The following is an 18,287-nucleotide window of genomic DNA, read 5'->3' as shown; positions in this document are numbered from 1 at the left end:
GGTTTTTTAAAAAATATTTTATTTTCTTTAATATTGAATAGGATCAAATCAGGTTAAATTCGGATAAAAAAAATCAGTAACCAAAATTTAACAAAACATACTATGGGTTTACTAAACAAAATCTGATATTTTAATTAAATATGTTGAAATAATTGAAATATGTTGATTCACAATTAATACTGTTGTTTTTTTTTTTCTTTTTTGACAACCACAAATTATTTAATAATGATGTTTAGTAAATAAAATACAGGAAAAATGTCGAAAAAAGCGCGAAAATTTCAAATTTTGGACAAAAAAAGCATGAACTTTCAAAATATCATTTAAATCATAAAGTTTAGTTCCACTTTTGATGGTTAATTTTTCGTTGATCTGGTAGGGCATGTCGTGAAATTTCTGTTGACGGGAATTTCGGGCATGGGGAGTTGCTACACTAAAGGCTAAACCTTTTCGTCGAGACGTGAGATCTAAACTAAAAGTAACGTCTTTTTGCCATTGTCGATGGCGACGACGCAAGTGGAGTCGCTCCACATCTACACGTGTAAGCATATTACAAGAAATGTCAAACGCTCTTCGTTTCCTCCGCTTTGACATGGTCTCTAATCTCTGAGAATGACATTCATCGTATTACGCTAAATACAAGAATCCTGAAGACAAAGATGTTAGGAAGATCCAGAACCGGAGGTTTCCGACCAGAGAATCTAGGGCAAAACGCAGTAAGCTTAATCGGAAGCATAGGCTTCTCTATATTCGTAATCGGAGTTGTAGTTTTCACCATTACCGCTGCTACATATGAACCAGAAGATCCACTTTTTCACCCATCTGACAAAATCACAACTTTCCTCTCATCCAATTCAGACGCTACTCTTAAATCCGACGACAGTGTTGTTAAAACCGGTGAAGATTTCATGGCGGCGAACCAAACCGCATTCGCTGGATTCATCAACATAGCTGATGTGGAAACATCTGAGAATGATTCTGATGCTAATCAATTGGATTGTGATTCCAATGTCCCAATCGATTGCAAAGATCCTGAAGTTTTTCACTTGATGATGAAAGCTACTATGGAGAAGTTTAAAGACATTCACTTTTATAAGTTTGGTAAACCTGTGACTGTGGAAGGTACTAGTTCTTGTGATATGGCTTGGCGTTATAGACCTAAGGATGGTAAAACGGCTACGTTTTATAAGGATTATAGGAGGTTTGTGATTGCAAAGTCTGAGAATTGTAGTGTTAGTGTGGTGGGTATTGATGAATATCATTCGGGTGTGAATGCGAGGAAGCGGAAGAGGCCCGGGTTTCGGAATTCGAGTGGTGGTAAGGTTGATGATTTCTCATTGCCTGTGGTTGGTGAAGCAGTGAATGATTCACTTCCTGCGGTTGAGTCTGAGAATGCGTTTAAAGAAGGTCATTACTTGGTTTATTCGGGTGGAGGAGATAGGTGTAAGAGTATGAACCATTTCTTGTGGAGTTTCTTGTGTGCTTTGGGGGAAGCTCAGTATTTGAATAGGACTTTAGTGATGGATTTGAGTCTTTGTTTGTCTTCTGTTTATACGTTGTCTGGTCAAAACGAGGAAGGAAAGGACTTTAGGTTTTACTTTGATTTCGAGCATTTGAAAGAGGCTGCTTCTGTGATAGACCAGGTGCAGTTTTGGGCAGATTGGGGAAAATGGTATAAGAAGAATGGATTAAAGCTTCATCTTGTGGAAGACTTTAGGGTCACACCGATGAAGCTTGTTGATGTTAAGGACACGTTGATAATGAGGAAGTTCGGGACAGTAGAACCAGATAACTATTGGTACAGAGTTTGTGAAGGGGAGACAGAATCTGTTGTGCAAAGGCCTTGGCATCTGTTGTGGAAATCTAGACGGCTGATGGAGATTGTTTCTGCGATTGCTTCGAGGTTAAACTGGGATTATGATGCTATTCACATTGAGAGAGGAGACAAGGCGAGAAACAAGAAAGTTTGGCCTAATCTGGAAAAGGATACTTCACCAAGCTCCATTTTATCTACCCTGAAGGACAAAATCGAGCAAGGGAGGAATCTTTATATTGCAACAAATGAACCAGATGTAACTTTCCTTAACCCTATGAAAGACAAGTACAAAACCCATCTTCTGGATGAGTTTAAGGATCTCTGGGACGAGAGCAGCGAATGGTATTCAGAGACCATGAAGCTTAATGGAGGAAACCCAGTCGATTTTGACGGTTACATGAGAGCGTCTGTTGATACGGAAGTGTTCTTGAGAGGGAAGAAGCAGATTGAAACATTCAATGATCTTACCAATGACTGTAGAGACGGAATCGGCACTTGCCACGTAGCAGCAAGCTGATCTCTCAGGTAAGCATATCAAAAGCTTGTTATCAGAGACGGTTGTTTGTTTGTAGATTGTTAGAAATCTTGAACCATCTTGTTCCACTTGTTCTACTTTGGTACTTGTAGAATAGCTTTGTATGTTCCATAACTATTGTAACGTTTCTTCTAAACTACTAGTATTTACCTCTATACATCTTTGTTCTTTTTTTTGAAATGTCACTAGATAGACTTCGGTGTTTTAGGTTGAGTTTCTTTGTCAGTTGCTTAGTTGATGGATTTTTCTTAGACTTATCTCAACTTGTGAGATTTCGAATGGAAATGATAGATGTCCTTTCTATTGTCTTATATCCTAATTGTGGTCCTTAATAGAAACTGAACCTATCCCATACTAGGCTCTTAACCATGTCCAATAACTCTCATAGGTAAGTTAGATTATGAGTGAGTGAATGTATCCCTGTGACTTTATTAGGCATTAGTTGGTCCCATTCCTAACCAATGTGGGATATTTAACAATACCATCCCCTATAGACAGTGATGTCCTTGGCGGCTAGTACTCGGGCAGATGGTAGTTTGGGCCTCTTCTGTTTCTTTCCTCTCCAACTGGACGTCACATTTTTAAGGATCGAACAGAGCTTTTCTTCGACCAAGAGAGATAAGTGTACCAGAAACGTAGTCACGAGAGCAGCAAAGTCTTCATTTATCGCAATGTTTCCTTAACGGTTTTCTTTTGACAATCGCTCAGTGTACTGTGTTGAGCAGAGCCATTCAAGTAGTAATAGATTGCACTTTCTCAGATAAAACATGTAAAGAATCTCGAGATGACAAGAATTTTTGAGTTTACACAAGGATTCTAAAGCGAAGCAATCTTACAAGAATTTTTGAGTTTACACAAGGATTCTAAAGTGAAGCAATTTTACAATATTTTCCTAATCGTCTTCTGAGTTGGCTAAGAAAAGGTCTAGGTCAGTGTTAAGCACACACAAACGGCAGTAATGAGTCGTGGGGGAAAACAGCCTGTCTCAGAGAACAAGCCCTTTACACGTCTTGGTGAATTTGACTACTCAAATTATCAAGAGTCGGTCACACACTAAGATTGATGTTGAATGTGAATTTACAGTCAGGCCAAAAAAGAATGCAAGCTTTTGGAATGAAAACATTTAGACTTACTCCAATTTCCAAGCATAAAGGAATAGACAAAAATCAGACGAAGAAGAAACACTACTATCTTTGGTTCCATTGCTCGTTTCGCTTTCACCGCTCTCCGGTTTAAAGATGAACAAGCCGTGACCTGTACCGGGTGAGCTGAACAACCAATCATACACATCCCAAAACACTTGAACAGGTTCTTTATCAACCAAAACCGTCTGATTCCCTCTGAATTTCCACTGCAGATTTCTCACCTGAACCAAAACTATCCCATCCACGCTAATCCACATCTCTGGATCCTTCGCCCCCGTCGAGCTCTCCACTACGATCTCATGCTCTCTCTTCCTATCATGGAACTTAGCCCTAGTCGAAAAACTCTTCTTCCCAAACACATTCTCTTTCTTGTAGAACAAGGCAGCGTCAACCAAAGAAGGTCTAGATTTAGTTCTCTTAAAAGCTTTCTTCTTGTGATCACCCAACAACAAAACAACCTCCTCCTCCGATACAAGCGCCACGTAAAAGTCCGAGCTCGGCTCAGGCCCGCCATTGAATTTAGCAGACCTAAAATCCCAATACACATCTACTTGGTTTCCTTCGACCTCAAACGATTTGTATCCTTTCTTATTCCAAAAGTGCCATGGCTTAAGATCAACCTTGCAACAGTAATTCATATCGCCTTGTACGCTAGTGACCATCACGGTTAAGGAATGGTTCATGAGATTTTTAGACCAAAGAACCCTAACGTTTCTCCAGAAACCAACCATGTGTGCTTGGTAGATGCACGTCACGCTGCTTTGAGCCGTCTTATACGTCAGCGGATCCTCTGTTATCTTCTCTGCCGTTGAAGATTCTGATCTCAAAGACATAATTCTACAAAGCCGGTTAAAACAGAGATCTCAAAACAGAGTAATTTGACAAGAAAAAAAAAACTGGGTTTTGTTGATCCCTGAGTCAAAAATATCTGGAGATTAAAATTTGAGAGAAAGAGAGAGAAGAAAGAAGGAGAATAAACATCCATGTGATCATGAAGACGCGCAAGGATATTCAAGGAAGAGAGCTTTGCATTATCAAAAACAAATAATAATTTTTTTTTGTCATTTTTCCAGTTGTTCTTCTTCAATTTATTTTATTTAAATTTTGTTAAATTTTATAAAAGCAAAAAAAATAATGTCCAGTTGGTTTTGTCCCCAATTGTCGTTTACTTCAAAAAAAAAAATAAATACAAACTACAACAATATCCTTAGGTTATTTCTTATTATTTATTTCTTCTTCTTATTGCCAAGAAAAGAGTAAAATAAAGGGCTATATTAATTAAAATACATAGAGATTGAAAAACCCAAAAACTAACTATGATTATTTTTTTATTAGTTCTCTCTCTTCTGACTCAATTAATTCCAAAATTACTCTTTATTATATGTGCGCGCTAACAAAAATAATAACGAGATAACAAGTTTATATCTAACAACAACGGTAAACACTGTTCACATATCGTCGAAAACACTATTCATCACCGGAAGCAATAAAGAAACAATGATTTGAGATTATCTAACAGTATAACTAAAATTGTATCGCGATAAATATATAAGTTATGTGATAAACACATATTTATCGTGTTAAATCATTTATTATCCGATTGATATCAGCTAACTTATATATTAACCTGGTTTACAAGCAATATAAATCATATTGTATCACGATAAATTTACAAGTTATATGATAAACTGATATTTATTGTGTTAAATGATTTATTATATGATATATATCAACTAACTTATATATTAGCTTGTTTATTTATTTTAATAATTTATTTATTACCGCTAATTTACACATTAGTATATTTATTTATCATGATAATTTATTTATCAGGGTTAACTTTTGTGTTATCAGGAAAAAAAAATCTTCTCTTCTCAAATATTCTCCTCTCTCTTCACGTCTCTCAAATCTTCTTCCTCCTCCATTGTTACCTGCAACTCTAATCCCAATTTCACCTTCTCACCTTCTCTTCTTCTCCTTTTCCCACCTCTTTCTCCCCTTCGATCTTTCTCTAAATTACAAAAACATAATTTACATCCCCAAATTCTTCAATTGAAAAGTTTAATCCATTCTAAAATCATGTAAACTAATTATTTCTTTTTCTCTCTTTACCTTTGTATCTCTGTTCCAAGCTCTTTGTTTTTGTGAATTATTTGGTGATGATTGATTGATTGTGTGTTGTGTATAAAAGCGATGGAAGTGACGAGTCAAATACAAAGTTAGATATAAAATTTGTTTGTGAAGAAATGGAGATGACGATGAAGAAAGAGAAGGATTTGGAGGAGAGACGGTGATCGGAAATAACGTCGGAAAACCCACCATAGACAATGTCGAAGAAAATTCATGGAAGATGAAGGAGAAGAGAAACAATTAGATGTATAAAAAGGGTAAAAATGTCAAAACAACATTCTCTCTCTTGTCCATTCAATTAAAGAAATAGCATAGATAGAAACTTAATTATAAAGTCTTTTATGGTCAGATAGTGTAGATACCCAAATAAATATATAATTGATGTGTCATTATTTTTGTTTTGATTCATTAAATTGCACATGGAGTTATGGAGAGCAAACGTTTGTACAGTCTCAAATTTTGAAGAAGATTATTAAGTCACGTGTCAGTACAGAAGAAACTAAGTTTTTGTTTTCTCTGATTTGTTTTTAGGGTGATTTAGGTGAATAACCAAAAAAAAAAGAAAAATTAGTTTTTAGAAAGAAGGTAGAGAGAGATAGGAAGAGAAAGAGAGTGAATAGAGGGGTTAGAGGTTAGATATTTAATTTTGTTTTTTTTTAGGTTATCTAGTACAATTTCTCTTGTTTTTAAGAGATTTTCAAAAAAAAAAATAGTCGTATGAATTATTCAAGTGTTTTAATGGAAACTTAAAAACATGTTAATGAAATCATATATATTTACTTTTTGTATATTGCTAATTTGCCATATTGGTAGGTTTCCTGGAATTTGTTTCTGTCAAAGAGTTTTCCTTTATTGTTTATGTAAACTCTTGTAGGTGAAATTTATACCATGTGTATAAAATTAGGAAGCACGGAAGCTTCGTCGGAGTTCCGCTTCCCGCTTCGAAATCTTAGTCGGAATCGGAAGCTCTCGGAAGGTTTCAGAATCTTGCTTCCATAGCTTTTCCAAAGAATTCATTTTTGAAGCTTGTTGGAAGCTTAAGATTCTATTTTGGAAGTTTGCGCTTCCATTTAAAATTTTTGATGTCACAAAATAAATATGAAATATGAAATTATTTTTGATAGTTTTTTAATACAACAAAAGAAAAACCAAAAATAATTTTGCATACTATTTTTTATTTTATTTTTAAAAATATCATAGTTAGAAAAATGACAGCAGCATAGATCATTTATTTGGGAGATGTTGAAATGATTAATTGAATTAAATTAATTTCGAGAAACTTTAGATGGATGATAGTAAATAGTAAAATGATAATGAAGAAAATGTTATTCAATTTTTTACTTTGAACTATTTGACTTTTTCTCTATTGTAAACGTACACTATTTGATTTTTAAATATAGAAAGATATTTAGAATTTATGTATTAGATTTATGTGTTAATTATAATTTTTTATATATGATATAATGTTTAATGCTTATTATGTATATATTAATTTTAATATACGCTTCCAATACTTACCCACTTTCTATAATGTTTATAAAAATTGCTTCCACGTTTCTAAACGCTCCGCTTCCGCGTATCTGTTTCTGATTCCATGCAACATAGGTATGAAAATCTCATGTTTGCCTCTTGATAGAAACACATGAAATAAGTTTCTTACTTTTGGGTTTTTGACAAACCTTATTTCTATTTTTACATTAGTATACTAGTTTTTAAACCGCGGTGCACCGTGGGACAATTTATTTCTAAAAGTAGCGATTTAAAAAATTTAAAGATTATATATTATATATAAAATATTATAAATTATATCATTTTATAAGATATTTATATTTTATAGCTTACAATTGTTATTAAGTAGTGGTATGCTAGACCACAATTTTGTTTTACAGAATCTTATCTAAATCAGTCTAATTCATATTTTAATTTTTATTAATATTGATTCAAGCACGTCCAACCATATAACCCTGTCCCGCAATATAACTCGTTCCGAGTTATTTTATTTTTTATACGTTCAAATGTTCATACTATTATAAACTTTTTTTATTGATTTTAAATATATCAATTACAATATTTAAATGTTTTAAAACGTTTAAAATTTAACATTCCAGTAAACTTAAACAGTTTAACTAAAAAACCGAATTAAGCCATATACAAACTTTTAAATTTGGATGCTTGTTAGTTAAGCTTTCTGCTCATTCGGATTTTGATTCATTTTGATCTTATTTATAATATGACTTATAATCATTGTCCAAACATTTTAGCTGACGTGGAACGTTGATTACACACATTTTTTATTAATTAGGTAATATATGTCCCTTTTAAAAATTTCGAATCACAATATATATGCAGAAAAAAGTTCAAGATTTTTCTTAACTTGATATATTGTATAATGATACAAAACATTTAAAAACAAATCAAACAAAGTTGATACGAGAATCATAATTTTCAATTTTAACCAAATCTTTAAATATCTATATTATTAAATGTGGAATATCCTGTTCATAATTTTGGATATGTTTTGATCTGATCCAAGCAAAATATGAAATATCCGAGTTGGGTACTAAATTTGTCGGATCACAGTTTAACCCACATGCTAACAAATATACTTCAAAAACTAGATTTTAACCCCCGGTATACCGCGGGATGATTTATTTTTAAAGCTAGTATAAAAATATTTTGTAAATTGTATCTTCTTATAAAATATCTATTTATATAATAGTTTACAATTGTTATTAAGTAAGGGTATACCACGAGTTCACGAGACAATTGTTAATAAACTGAGGATTTAACCCGTATTAAAGCGGCATGTTAATGATATTTATAAATATTGATTCAAATTCGTCCGCCATATAAACCCGTTCCGAAATATAACCCATTCCGTAATTTCTTAACCCGTCACGTGATTTGTTTTTATTATAAAAATTTATTATATATAAAAGTTTACAAATCATATCATTCTCTAAGTCATTTATATTTTAATAAACTGAAGATTTAATTTGTATTAAAGCGGCATGTTAATGATATTCTATAATTTTATAAATATTGATTCAAACTCGTCCACCGTATAACTTCGTTTCGAAATATAACCCGTCCTATAACTTCTTAACCCGTCCTATGATTTGTTTTCTAAAAGTAGTAATTTTTTAAAATTTAATGATTATTTATTATATATAAAAGTTTGCAAATTGTATCATTTTCTGAGATATTTATATTTTATAGTTTACAATTGTTATTAAGTAACATTATACCACGGGACAATTTTTGGTTTTATACAATCTTTTCTAAATGAGATTCATCTAATATGTCTAATATTGGTGGTATTAAAATAAATTAAGGATTTAATCCGTATTGAAGCGACAGATTAATGATATTTTAATCTTTTTATTATTGTTAATTCAAAAACCAGTCCCGCTAAACCCGTGCGGCCAAAAAACTTATTTATTTTATTAATGTTGATCTTATTTATGATATGATTCTGAATCATTGTCTAAATATTTTAATCGATGTAGAACGTTGAACACACATTTTCGTCAATTGGATAATATATTTCCGTTTTTAAAATTTCGAATCACAGTATATACAGAAAATATTGATTTTTTTTTTACTTTATGTATTATATGATGATTCAAAACAGTTACAAACAAATCAAACAAAGATAATAGGAGAATCATAATTCTAAATCTTAATCAAATCTTCTAAAGATCTAAATTATTAAATATGGAATAACCAGTGTATGAGTTAGGTTAAATATAACCCGACCCAAAAAAATTTTATGACCAAAATTTGTAAACGGGTCAGATATTAAAAATATCCGAGAACAATTTTATCCACCCGACTTAAAAGTAACTGCAAAAATACTAGTATAGATACTATAGAGATTGATAAAATAAGGGAAAATTGAAAACAAAAGATGTCTAATAAAAAATTTGACCATATAAAATTTTTTAAGAGAATATCACTTTGGACTTAAATACCCCTACACACTATTTTAAGCTTTTTTTAAAAAGTAAACCAGAAAAGTATATAGATATACAAGAATAAAGATGATTTGAAAAAAAAATTAGTAATTTAGTTGAAAACAAATTGATTTTTTAATAGATAAATTTCGTCTAATATTGTTAGAATACGTTTCTTTGAGTTCTACGAATATCAGAGTTTCTATTCTAAACTGTTGTACATGTTCTACGATTTTTATATTAGTTTTCTGTTCTAAAAAATTTCAAAGTCCTCTAGATGGGGAAAAAAACTAATTGTTTTGTTTGGATTTTGTGGTTCATATGGAAAGATAGGAATAAAAAAGTTTCTAAAGGAATACAATCAGATCCCACATATATTTTAAATCACGTTTTGAGTGAGAAATTGCTGTGGGAAGAAGCTCAAGTGGAACCGATCGAAAATAATACCTTTATGGAAATATTGGAACCCCCAATCCAATCGTTACGATGTCGGATTGATGGTTCATGGAAATCTTCGGATCCAACTATTGGTTTAGGATGGTGGTGTTTTCAAGGGACCGCTCAAACAATACTGATTAGTGTTAAGTGCCTTAGGAGATCCCTCTCACCCCTTCACTCGGAGATGAACACTCTAATTTGGGCCATGAAGAATATCCTTTCAAGAAGGATTGATTGTCAGGCGTTTGAAACAGACTGTTCAGAATTGGTCTCGATGGTACAGTCACCTAATGAATGGCCAACTTTCTCCAACCTGCTAGACGAGTTTGGTTTGCTCCGTGTATCCTTTCCCTCTTTCTCACTTCCCTTATTCCTCGTTCTTGTAATTTAATAGTGGACTGTTTAACCTGTTCTTCAAGACTTACATTATGTTGTTTTATGTTCTAAGTTTTATTTAAAAATTCATTCTACGATTTACATTATGTTCTAAAAATGTTAGAAAATGTTTTATTATTTTTGAATACATATTCTAAAAGATTATAGATTTTAATTTTTGAAATGCTTAGAATTTCTAAATATAGAAATTGAAATTTTTAAAAAAGAAACTAAAAATTTATTAAATATTAAATTTTAAATAGTATATTGGTTGTTTAGATTACGATCTATAGAGTGTAGAAAACATAGTATAAGTTTTTTAGACAAAAATTTAAACTAAAATCGCATAACACCCTTAGGTTTAATCGGTTTATGCCCTAATTATTTCTATCTTCTTTTACACATTCTTCCTTTTGAGTCCACGAAATTGTGTCATACTTTCCTCGATTTTTTCCTTTTTTTCCTTTGAGTCCAAGAAAACAAAGGTTTCAATTAAGGGTTTGGAGAAGTCTCCTTCTCAACTAGAGGGTTTGAGTTTACACAAAATATCTAAATTTTTTAAATATATTAGGAATTTTTACTTTTTTGAATTTTGTTATTTAAATTTTCGAAATAATGAGGGTAAATTTGGATTTGAATTATTATAAAATCTATTTCACCAAAATTTTCTTATAAAGTATATATGGACATTTATCCAAAAAAAGTTATTTACTTCCAATTCTCCCAAAAAATAATATGGTAAAACAAATCAAAATGATTCGCCAAAAATTATGTAATAATCCATTAATACACCAAAATTCAGTATATTAATTTTGCATCACTATTGAGAGATGTTCTTTTTTTTCCAAAAGAAAACTATGTATTTTATATATATATTTTTTTTGAAAACTATGTATTTATGTAATGCCCAGAAGATACTAGGTTGTAATCTTTATAATTATAAAAGCAAAACCGGTGATATTATTTATAATTGGATTACATGATTTATTAGTTCTTACTGGTTCACATGTTTATATATTAAAGTTTATTTAGTGGTTGGCATATTTTAGGAGACTATGAGTATCATATGTGAGTCACCACATGGAACTGATCGTCCACGCGTGTTGTATCTTATCTACTGATTTTGTCCCCAAAAGGCTAAATTCATGTGTCTTTAGTAAATTAGCTAACATTGATAGGTCCAATGACACCTTTACCACTGATTAATTTATATGTCCGATGAGATTTTTTTTTTGTCATCTAAAATTAATTAGAGCTCTATTTATAAGGAATGTTGTTTACATATGTGATATAAAGCGGTTTTGTACGAACTTTCCGTGACAGATTATCCGTTTTAACATTAGCCCTACGAGAAATTAAAGATAAAGAAAAAGATGAAAACTCCTCATTTTCGCTCTGAAATTCCTCCATATACACTGAAAACACCGACCATTCGGTTGGAGAATACACCATCTTCACCAGGTCTGAACACTCAGTAAAGAACGCTACCTCTTGATGATCTGCACCAATCATACATTTCATCGCCTAGAGAAGGGCCTCGACTTCGGCATGTAGTGGAGATAGACTTCTACGGAGGTTCGCAACTCCTATGGTTGGCGGCTCTCCATTTGACGATGTACAGAACCACCCAGTACCGGAGAACTTATCACTTTCTTTCCATGATCCATTCACAAAACAACGGTATCCAGAATAATTCGACTCAAGTAAAGCATCCCTCACTCGAATTCGATTTACCAAGTCCACAGAACCATGATTTTCAATATGAAGCTCAATTTGAGCTGACTGCCACAATTGTGCCTCTTTTTTTGCTAATCGTAATACCTCTATTGGGTCTTTATCTATATTTTCAAAGATCTTTTCGTTTCTTGATTTCCAGATATACCAAATAATCCAAGGAAAGGTGATATGAGTTAAATTAAGACCTAAGACTACTCTCTCAAATAAGAGATCAATTGCAGTACTTTAGGGTCGAATTCCATAAAGTTCTTTTGTTCACACAATAAGTTATAAGTTTCGAAATTAGGCTAAACAAGATAATTAAAATTAAAATAAAACACGAGCAAGCAATATTATCGAGTGAAAAGATCAATAGACTAAAACGTCAGGTTTAGGGAAATTCTCAGGAAATAAACTATTAGTAAATCTAGCAAGTTAATTAGGATTATTTAATGAACCGTTCTTGAACTCGAATCACTAATGAATAGCTAACCACCTTTCGATGCGATAACTAACAAGCCTAGTATTAGTAATTCTACATCTCGATGCGAATTCCTAGATCTAGACTAGCATTAAATTCAGGTTTGATAAGTTCACCTCAGTAGATAGGCAGATTCTTATTACACACCTATAAACCAGGCTCATCTAGTAATTCAGGTAACAGGTGCCCTCTCGGATCAAATACCTATTATCCTATGATCAAGTTCTAGTTAGCTACTCTAGAACTAGCATTAAGAACAACCTAGATGAAGAACTCTATGGATTAATCCTAACAGATAATTGATTTACTAGTTCATCTAAATCCCTAATGAGAATCTCTAAACCTAACAGGGAGATTACTCAGACATGATTAATGAAACAGAAAACATGTTGAATAAATTGCAAAATAAGAAATTAAAAGAAGAAAAGAGTTTAGAATAAATCTTCTCTCTAACGAGGTGTTGAATCTCTGAAAAGTTGCTCTCTCCAATTATCTTCCAAAGGGTTCAAGCTTAGAGAATTACAAAAGCCAAAAACAAGATAATGAAATAGAAAAACCCTAAAAACTATTTATAAAGTCTCAAAAACGTGCAGAGACTAAAATTGCAAATAGGAAGTCTTCTGGGTAAATTCTGCGGACTTTAAAAACTCTAAACCGTCGAGATTTCTTGCTGGGCCGCATATGGTATGGAGCGACACCAAGCGACACCAATTCCTTGGTGCGAACCGGATTCGTCTCTTCAGCTCCAAATCTTCGGTTTAGCTCCAGAATGATTCTTTTTCTCCAATTTTGTCCCGAACGTGCAAAAACCTGAAAAGACTCAAAAAGACACTAGAAACAATAAAAAAGACTCTAAAACTAACACGTAAATCACGGTTAAAAACTGGTAAAATCCGTGATATATCAAAAGGCTGATGAATCAACTCCCGAAGGTGTTCTCTAAAATAAATGATTCAAATTTGCAAAATTAGATTCCGTGGGAAAATTCTCCATACTCGTAGGAATCTGTGAAAGCGCCCAAATCTGTCGTGTCGGGTGGCAGTGAAAGAGTGTATGATTGATTGTTTCCTCTGATTCGCCACACCTGGCACATCCCGTATCACAATCAATTTCTCTTTTCCGCAAATTTTCCGTAACCGGTACACAACCCGTTAAGATTTGCCACAAGAAATGGCGTATCTTAGGTGGACACTGCACTTGCCAAGAATGAGCTTTTAGCGGGTTGATATCATAGCAAAATAAGGGTAAATTGGTCTCTGACTTTTCTATCCGTGTGGTATGATATCCGTTTAGTGATACCTAAGGTGGATTTGATTTCTTCCTTGATATCATCATCTACCTTATGTCCAAACTGAATCGAGGATTTTAAAAAATTAATCTGCTGTCCTGAAATCGCTTCATACTTCTTCAAAATCCCTAAAATTAACCCACACTGGTCCTTGTTAGCCTTGCAAAAAAATAACCTATCATCCGCAAATAACAGATGTTAAACCGAAGGGCTTGCATTTGCTACTTTGATACCCGTAATTAATTTTTCCCGTTCAGCTTTCCGAATATTCGCACTTAGCACTTCAGTGCAAAGGTTGAATAAATAAGGTGAGAGCGGGTCTCCTTGTCGTAAACCCCTCTCTGGTACTATTAGTCTTCTAGGTTGTCCATCAAGGAGAATTCTATATTGGACCATTGTAATACACCACATTATCCATTTAATCCATTTTTCACAGAAACCCAATTTTCTTAAAACCTTCTCTATGAAAATCCATTACACCCTATCATAAGCCTTACTCATATCCGTTTTAATGGCCATGAATTTCCTTTACATGACGGGTTAGTCCTTATCCCATAGAACATCTCTTGTGCAATGAAAATATTATCTGAAATCAATCGTTCTTCTACAAAAACCGATTGTGTTTCCGAAATCAATTTTGGTAGCACCGTCTTAAGTCTTTGGCAAAGAATCTTTGATATAATTTTAGACCCAACATTGCAAAGACTGATACGCCGTAATTCTGTCATCCGTGTCGGTCTTTCCGTTTTTGGAATCAGATAAATATTAGTCGTATTTAACCGTTTATCAAAATTTCATCCTCTAAAAAGAAGTTGACTAGAAAAAGAAGGTCTGTTTTAATAGTAACCCAAGCCTTTTGGAAACAGAGCCGATCTTACCTCACATTCTGTTGCGGGTGACGTTAGAAAATTATTAATCTGACCCGTAATCAGTTTGAACTTCTGCCAAGGATTCCTCAAAAGCCTCAGGCTTAGTTGTAGTAAACAGTTCCTTAAAATAAGATATCGCTATTGATTGAATATCTTTATCATCAGCAGACCAAATCCCGTTTTCATCATGTAACCTAGTTATTCGATTTCTTGCCTGTCTTTGTTAGTGCATGAAAATACTTTGAATTATTATCCCCTAGTTGCATCCAAAAGCTCCTACTTTTCTGATGCCAATACAATTCTTCATATCGATAAGCCTCTTTCAATCGCAATGTTAATTCTGTAATCTCCCCCCGTGGTCTCCTATCATCTCTTTGTACCAGAAATAATTCCGATTTTAGTTACTCAATTGTTTGCTGCCCATAGGGAGTTAAATCTTTCCTCTACTGCAAAATAGCCCGCCTATAATTAGTCAATTTTTCCACAAATTTTCCCTTTCCTAACTCAGAGTCAGAATTCCAACCATTTGATATTGCCTCGAGTAATCCTTCCTTCCCAATCCATCTTTTATCAAACCTGAAATTTCTTTTCCCACGTGGGACCTTATCCTTGAGCGTAGCTACCACCGGTGAATGGTCGGAAGCTACCATTAGTAAATATTTAACGAAAAAATTGCAGAACAATTCATGCCAATCTTCGTTTGCTAAAGTTCTATCCAAACGACACCGTATTGGTTTCTTATCCCGCCAACCCCGCCATGATAACCAACTAATTAAACCGATCCGTGTTAACCGTTCCCAAACTTGATCTCTATTTTTTGGAACAGGATCACCATAAACGAAAGTAAGATGTACTGTTTTTCCTTTTACCACCACCTCAGCATCAATTAAACGATTACTTTCATAAATAATTGAAACATTAAAATCATTATTATAATAAAGTGTTAAACCACCAGTACAACTGATAGGATCAACTGTTTTTAAATTTTTATAACCAAAATGAACGATACATTTTTCCATAAACCAAGAAGGTTGTTTTGTTTCCGAAAAAAATAAAAAGTTTGGCCAGTGTTGTTTCCATATATCCCGAAGATAACCGATAGTTGCCTTATTCCCGAGTCCTTGACAATTCCAACTCAAAACCATCATTTATCAACCTTGTGTTTCGGCGGATTGCGTCCACCCGTGAAGTCCTTCACCGTGCCATAGTGCGTCGAGTAATGGCCTTCATTCCTTTGATTCTTCTTTAAAGAAACCCATTCACAATTGAAACTAAATATTTTAACCCTTATAGTATCCACAACCAACCATAAAAAGAACCGGAAATCAAACCGTAGTAAAACCGTTTGTTACAACCACTGAAACTCAACTCCATACACTCAAAATCCAAACACAATCGACCAACATCATACCTTTTAGGAAAATTCTGACCACCCACAATAGCCCTTGGAAGAGAAATCAAGGCCCTCCCACTCCTATCATTGGACAACCATCTCTTAAAAACTCCTCGATCTAACCGTCTCTTTTCAATCGTTTTCAACCGAAAGTAACTTTGATCCGCAGCCCAAAACCAAACTGAAACTAAAACAAACTCAAATTCCGACATCAACACATCGCAATCTAAAATTTGTATCCCATTGAAACTCAATTCCAGAAACTCAAACTCCAAATACAATCAGAAAACTACAGCAACCGAAACAAATAGTGACCACCACCGGGAACCATCATATCTGAACTCTCCATCTCGGTCTCTTCCTTTACCAAAATCAAATCCTCAACTTCTTAATACCCAGAAGCTAGATTAAACCCATTAATCAAACACGCAAAGTTCCAATCGAGGAAAAATAATCGAATAGAATCCAGGGATTCATGAATGATATCCCACCACCAGAAACAGAGTCGATTGACCACACACCACCACCAAATCGAGCACAAAGCCCCCAGACTTACCAGACAAGACCACCAAGTCTGAATTATAACCACCGTAAAAGCCAAGAAGGAACCTTTACAAAGAGACATCTCAGATCCAAACCTTCTTAACCAAAACCATTTCAAACCTTAGCATGAAACACCTAAATCAGACCGGGATCTACTCAATACCGCTTTTAATTGAGATTTTGTTCCCCTTTCCAAGCCTTAAAACTCTTTTCCTTGGAAAACAATCTTTACTTGCCTCCTCCATTGGCCCCCGATACATCTCCCTCAAGACCATCGGCTACATGCCTGCGTAATCCTAATAACCGATGAAACCAATTGAGATCCAATATAGAATTCTCCATCAAGACCCAGGAGAGAGATCTCACTCTTCTATACAAATATTTGAACCCGTCGGAGACCCTGCAAAATGACATAACCTCTTTGGATCCATCGGCTGAATGATTCAGTTACCCATGAAACCAGAGAAATCAAACGAACCCGAAGAGAAACTCTATCTTCAATTCACCAGACCGCTATCGCAATCACTAGCAGTGGTCCCAGAGCCTCCGTTGCCAGCGAACACAAAATCATAGTCGAGCTCATCCCTCGACTAGCAACCTCTGAAATACGAGAAACTAAAGGAATCAAACGATCCGTAGGAGGAAATCTCCCATCAAACAACTCCTCGCTCTCAAAGCCAGAAGCAAGAGAAAATCCCCTTCGAAACTGTCGGCCCAAAACTTCTCTCACCACCGAAACCAATAAAACCAATCGCACCCAAAAAGAACCCAACCATCAGCAAACCAGACGTAGATCTCAATCGCCACCGGAGAAACCAGCTCCGCCGTCGCCTGAGAAGAAGAGCGCATCGTCGGGTCAAAGCCCTAGCTTCGTCGCCGTCGCCATCGCTTCGTCGCCGTCGCCATCGCTTCAGAGAAAACGCGTAAACTTTTTTGTTGTTGGAAGATTTGATCAGATTTTTTTTATCTGCATTAATATAAATTATTTTCTTTGTTTCATAATATAAAATGTTATAAAAAATATTTATATTTCACAATATAAAATATTTTAAAGTTATTATGCAAATTATAGATTAAATTAATTTTTTATAGATTGGCTGATTTTTTTTTACAATAGATATTTTCTTAATCTGCGTCTTTTTAATTAAAACATCTTATAGTTTGAAACAGAAGAGTAACATTTAATATATGTCAAAATACAATAAAACTCTAGATATTAATTTGGATTTCAAAATAACAAAATACATGCAAATATAAATATTTACTGACGAATACACATGTAAACAATATTTTTTTTTTATTCATAAATTTTTAAAAGATTTATATGTCACAATACTTGTTAAACTATCAAATTTAGAAAATTATAAAACCAAAATTTGTGTTAGGAATAAACTTTTCCATTTACCTCTTCTTTAGTTCTAAGTGATAGACCAAAATAACTTCTCTTGGAATCATTATAAGATAATAAATTATGGGAAAATTGAAAATAAAAGATAAATAATTAAAATATTGTCCATCTATGTATTATATGTTTATTATTAGTCATATATGCTTTCATATTAGTCATATACACTTTAATATAACAAAAATTTCATTATAACCCAG

General features: G+C 33.6%; 2 protein-coding genes and 1 long non-coding RNA gene across 4 annotated transcripts; 1 reads left to right on the top strand and 2 right to left on the bottom strand.

Moving 5' to 3' along the window:
- The first annotated feature begins 420 nt into the window (after positions 1-420).
- Positions 421-3,162, top strand: LOC9299311. Of its 2 annotated transcripts, none has more exons than XM_021020879.1 (2): positions 421-2,338; positions 2,847-3,162. In XM_021020879.1, exon 1 carries the CDS (start codon positions 657-659, stop codon positions 2,328-2,330), a length of 1,674 nt encoding a protein of 557 aa, XP_020876538.1. In that variant the 5' UTR covers positions 421-656; the 3' UTR covers positions 2,331-2,338; positions 2,847-3,162. The 2 variants fall into 2 exon arrangements, with proteins under 2 accessions (XP_020876538.1, XP_002863315.1); XM_002863269.2 differs by having other exon boundaries at positions 422-2,338; positions 2,843-3,162.
- Positions 3,163-3,362: 200 nt separating this feature from the next.
- On the bottom strand, positions 3,363-4,540 carry LOC9299310. The gene has a single exon (XM_002863188.2). It carries the CDS (start codon positions 4,324-4,326, stop codon positions 3,478-3,480), a length of 849 nt encoding a protein of 282 aa, XP_002863234.1. The 5' UTR covers positions 4,327-4,540; the 3' UTR covers positions 3,363-3,477.
- An 11,109-nt stretch (positions 4,541-15,649) lies between these two features.
- Positions 15,650-17,600, bottom strand: LOC110227363. The gene is made up of 2 exons (XR_002331161.1): positions 16,158-17,600; positions 15,650-15,986 (listed from the first exon to the last, which is right to left on the bottom strand). It is a non-coding gene; the product is annotated as an uncharacterized LOC110227363 (long non-coding RNA).
- Positions 17,601-18,287: the final 687 nt, after the last annotated feature.

This window comes from Arabidopsis lyrata, assembly GCF_000004255.2.
Source record: "Arabidopsis lyrata subsp. lyrata unplaced genomic scaffold ARALYscaffold_9, whole genome shotgun sequence".
Taxonomy (NCBI): Eukaryota; Viridiplantae; Streptophyta; class Magnoliopsida; order Brassicales; family Brassicaceae; genus Arabidopsis; species Arabidopsis lyrata.
This window is presented reverse-complemented; position numbering and strand designations above follow the sequence as displayed.

Coding starts and splice junctions, on each gene's coding strand:
- LOC9299311 (XM_021020879.1), top strand. CDS start 657: ATGTTAGGAAGATCCAGAACCGGAGGTTTCCGACCAGAGAATCTAGGG.
- LOC9299310 (XM_002863188.2), bottom strand. CDS start 4,326: ATGTCTTTGAGATCAGAATCTTCAACGGCAGAGAAGATAACAGAGGAT.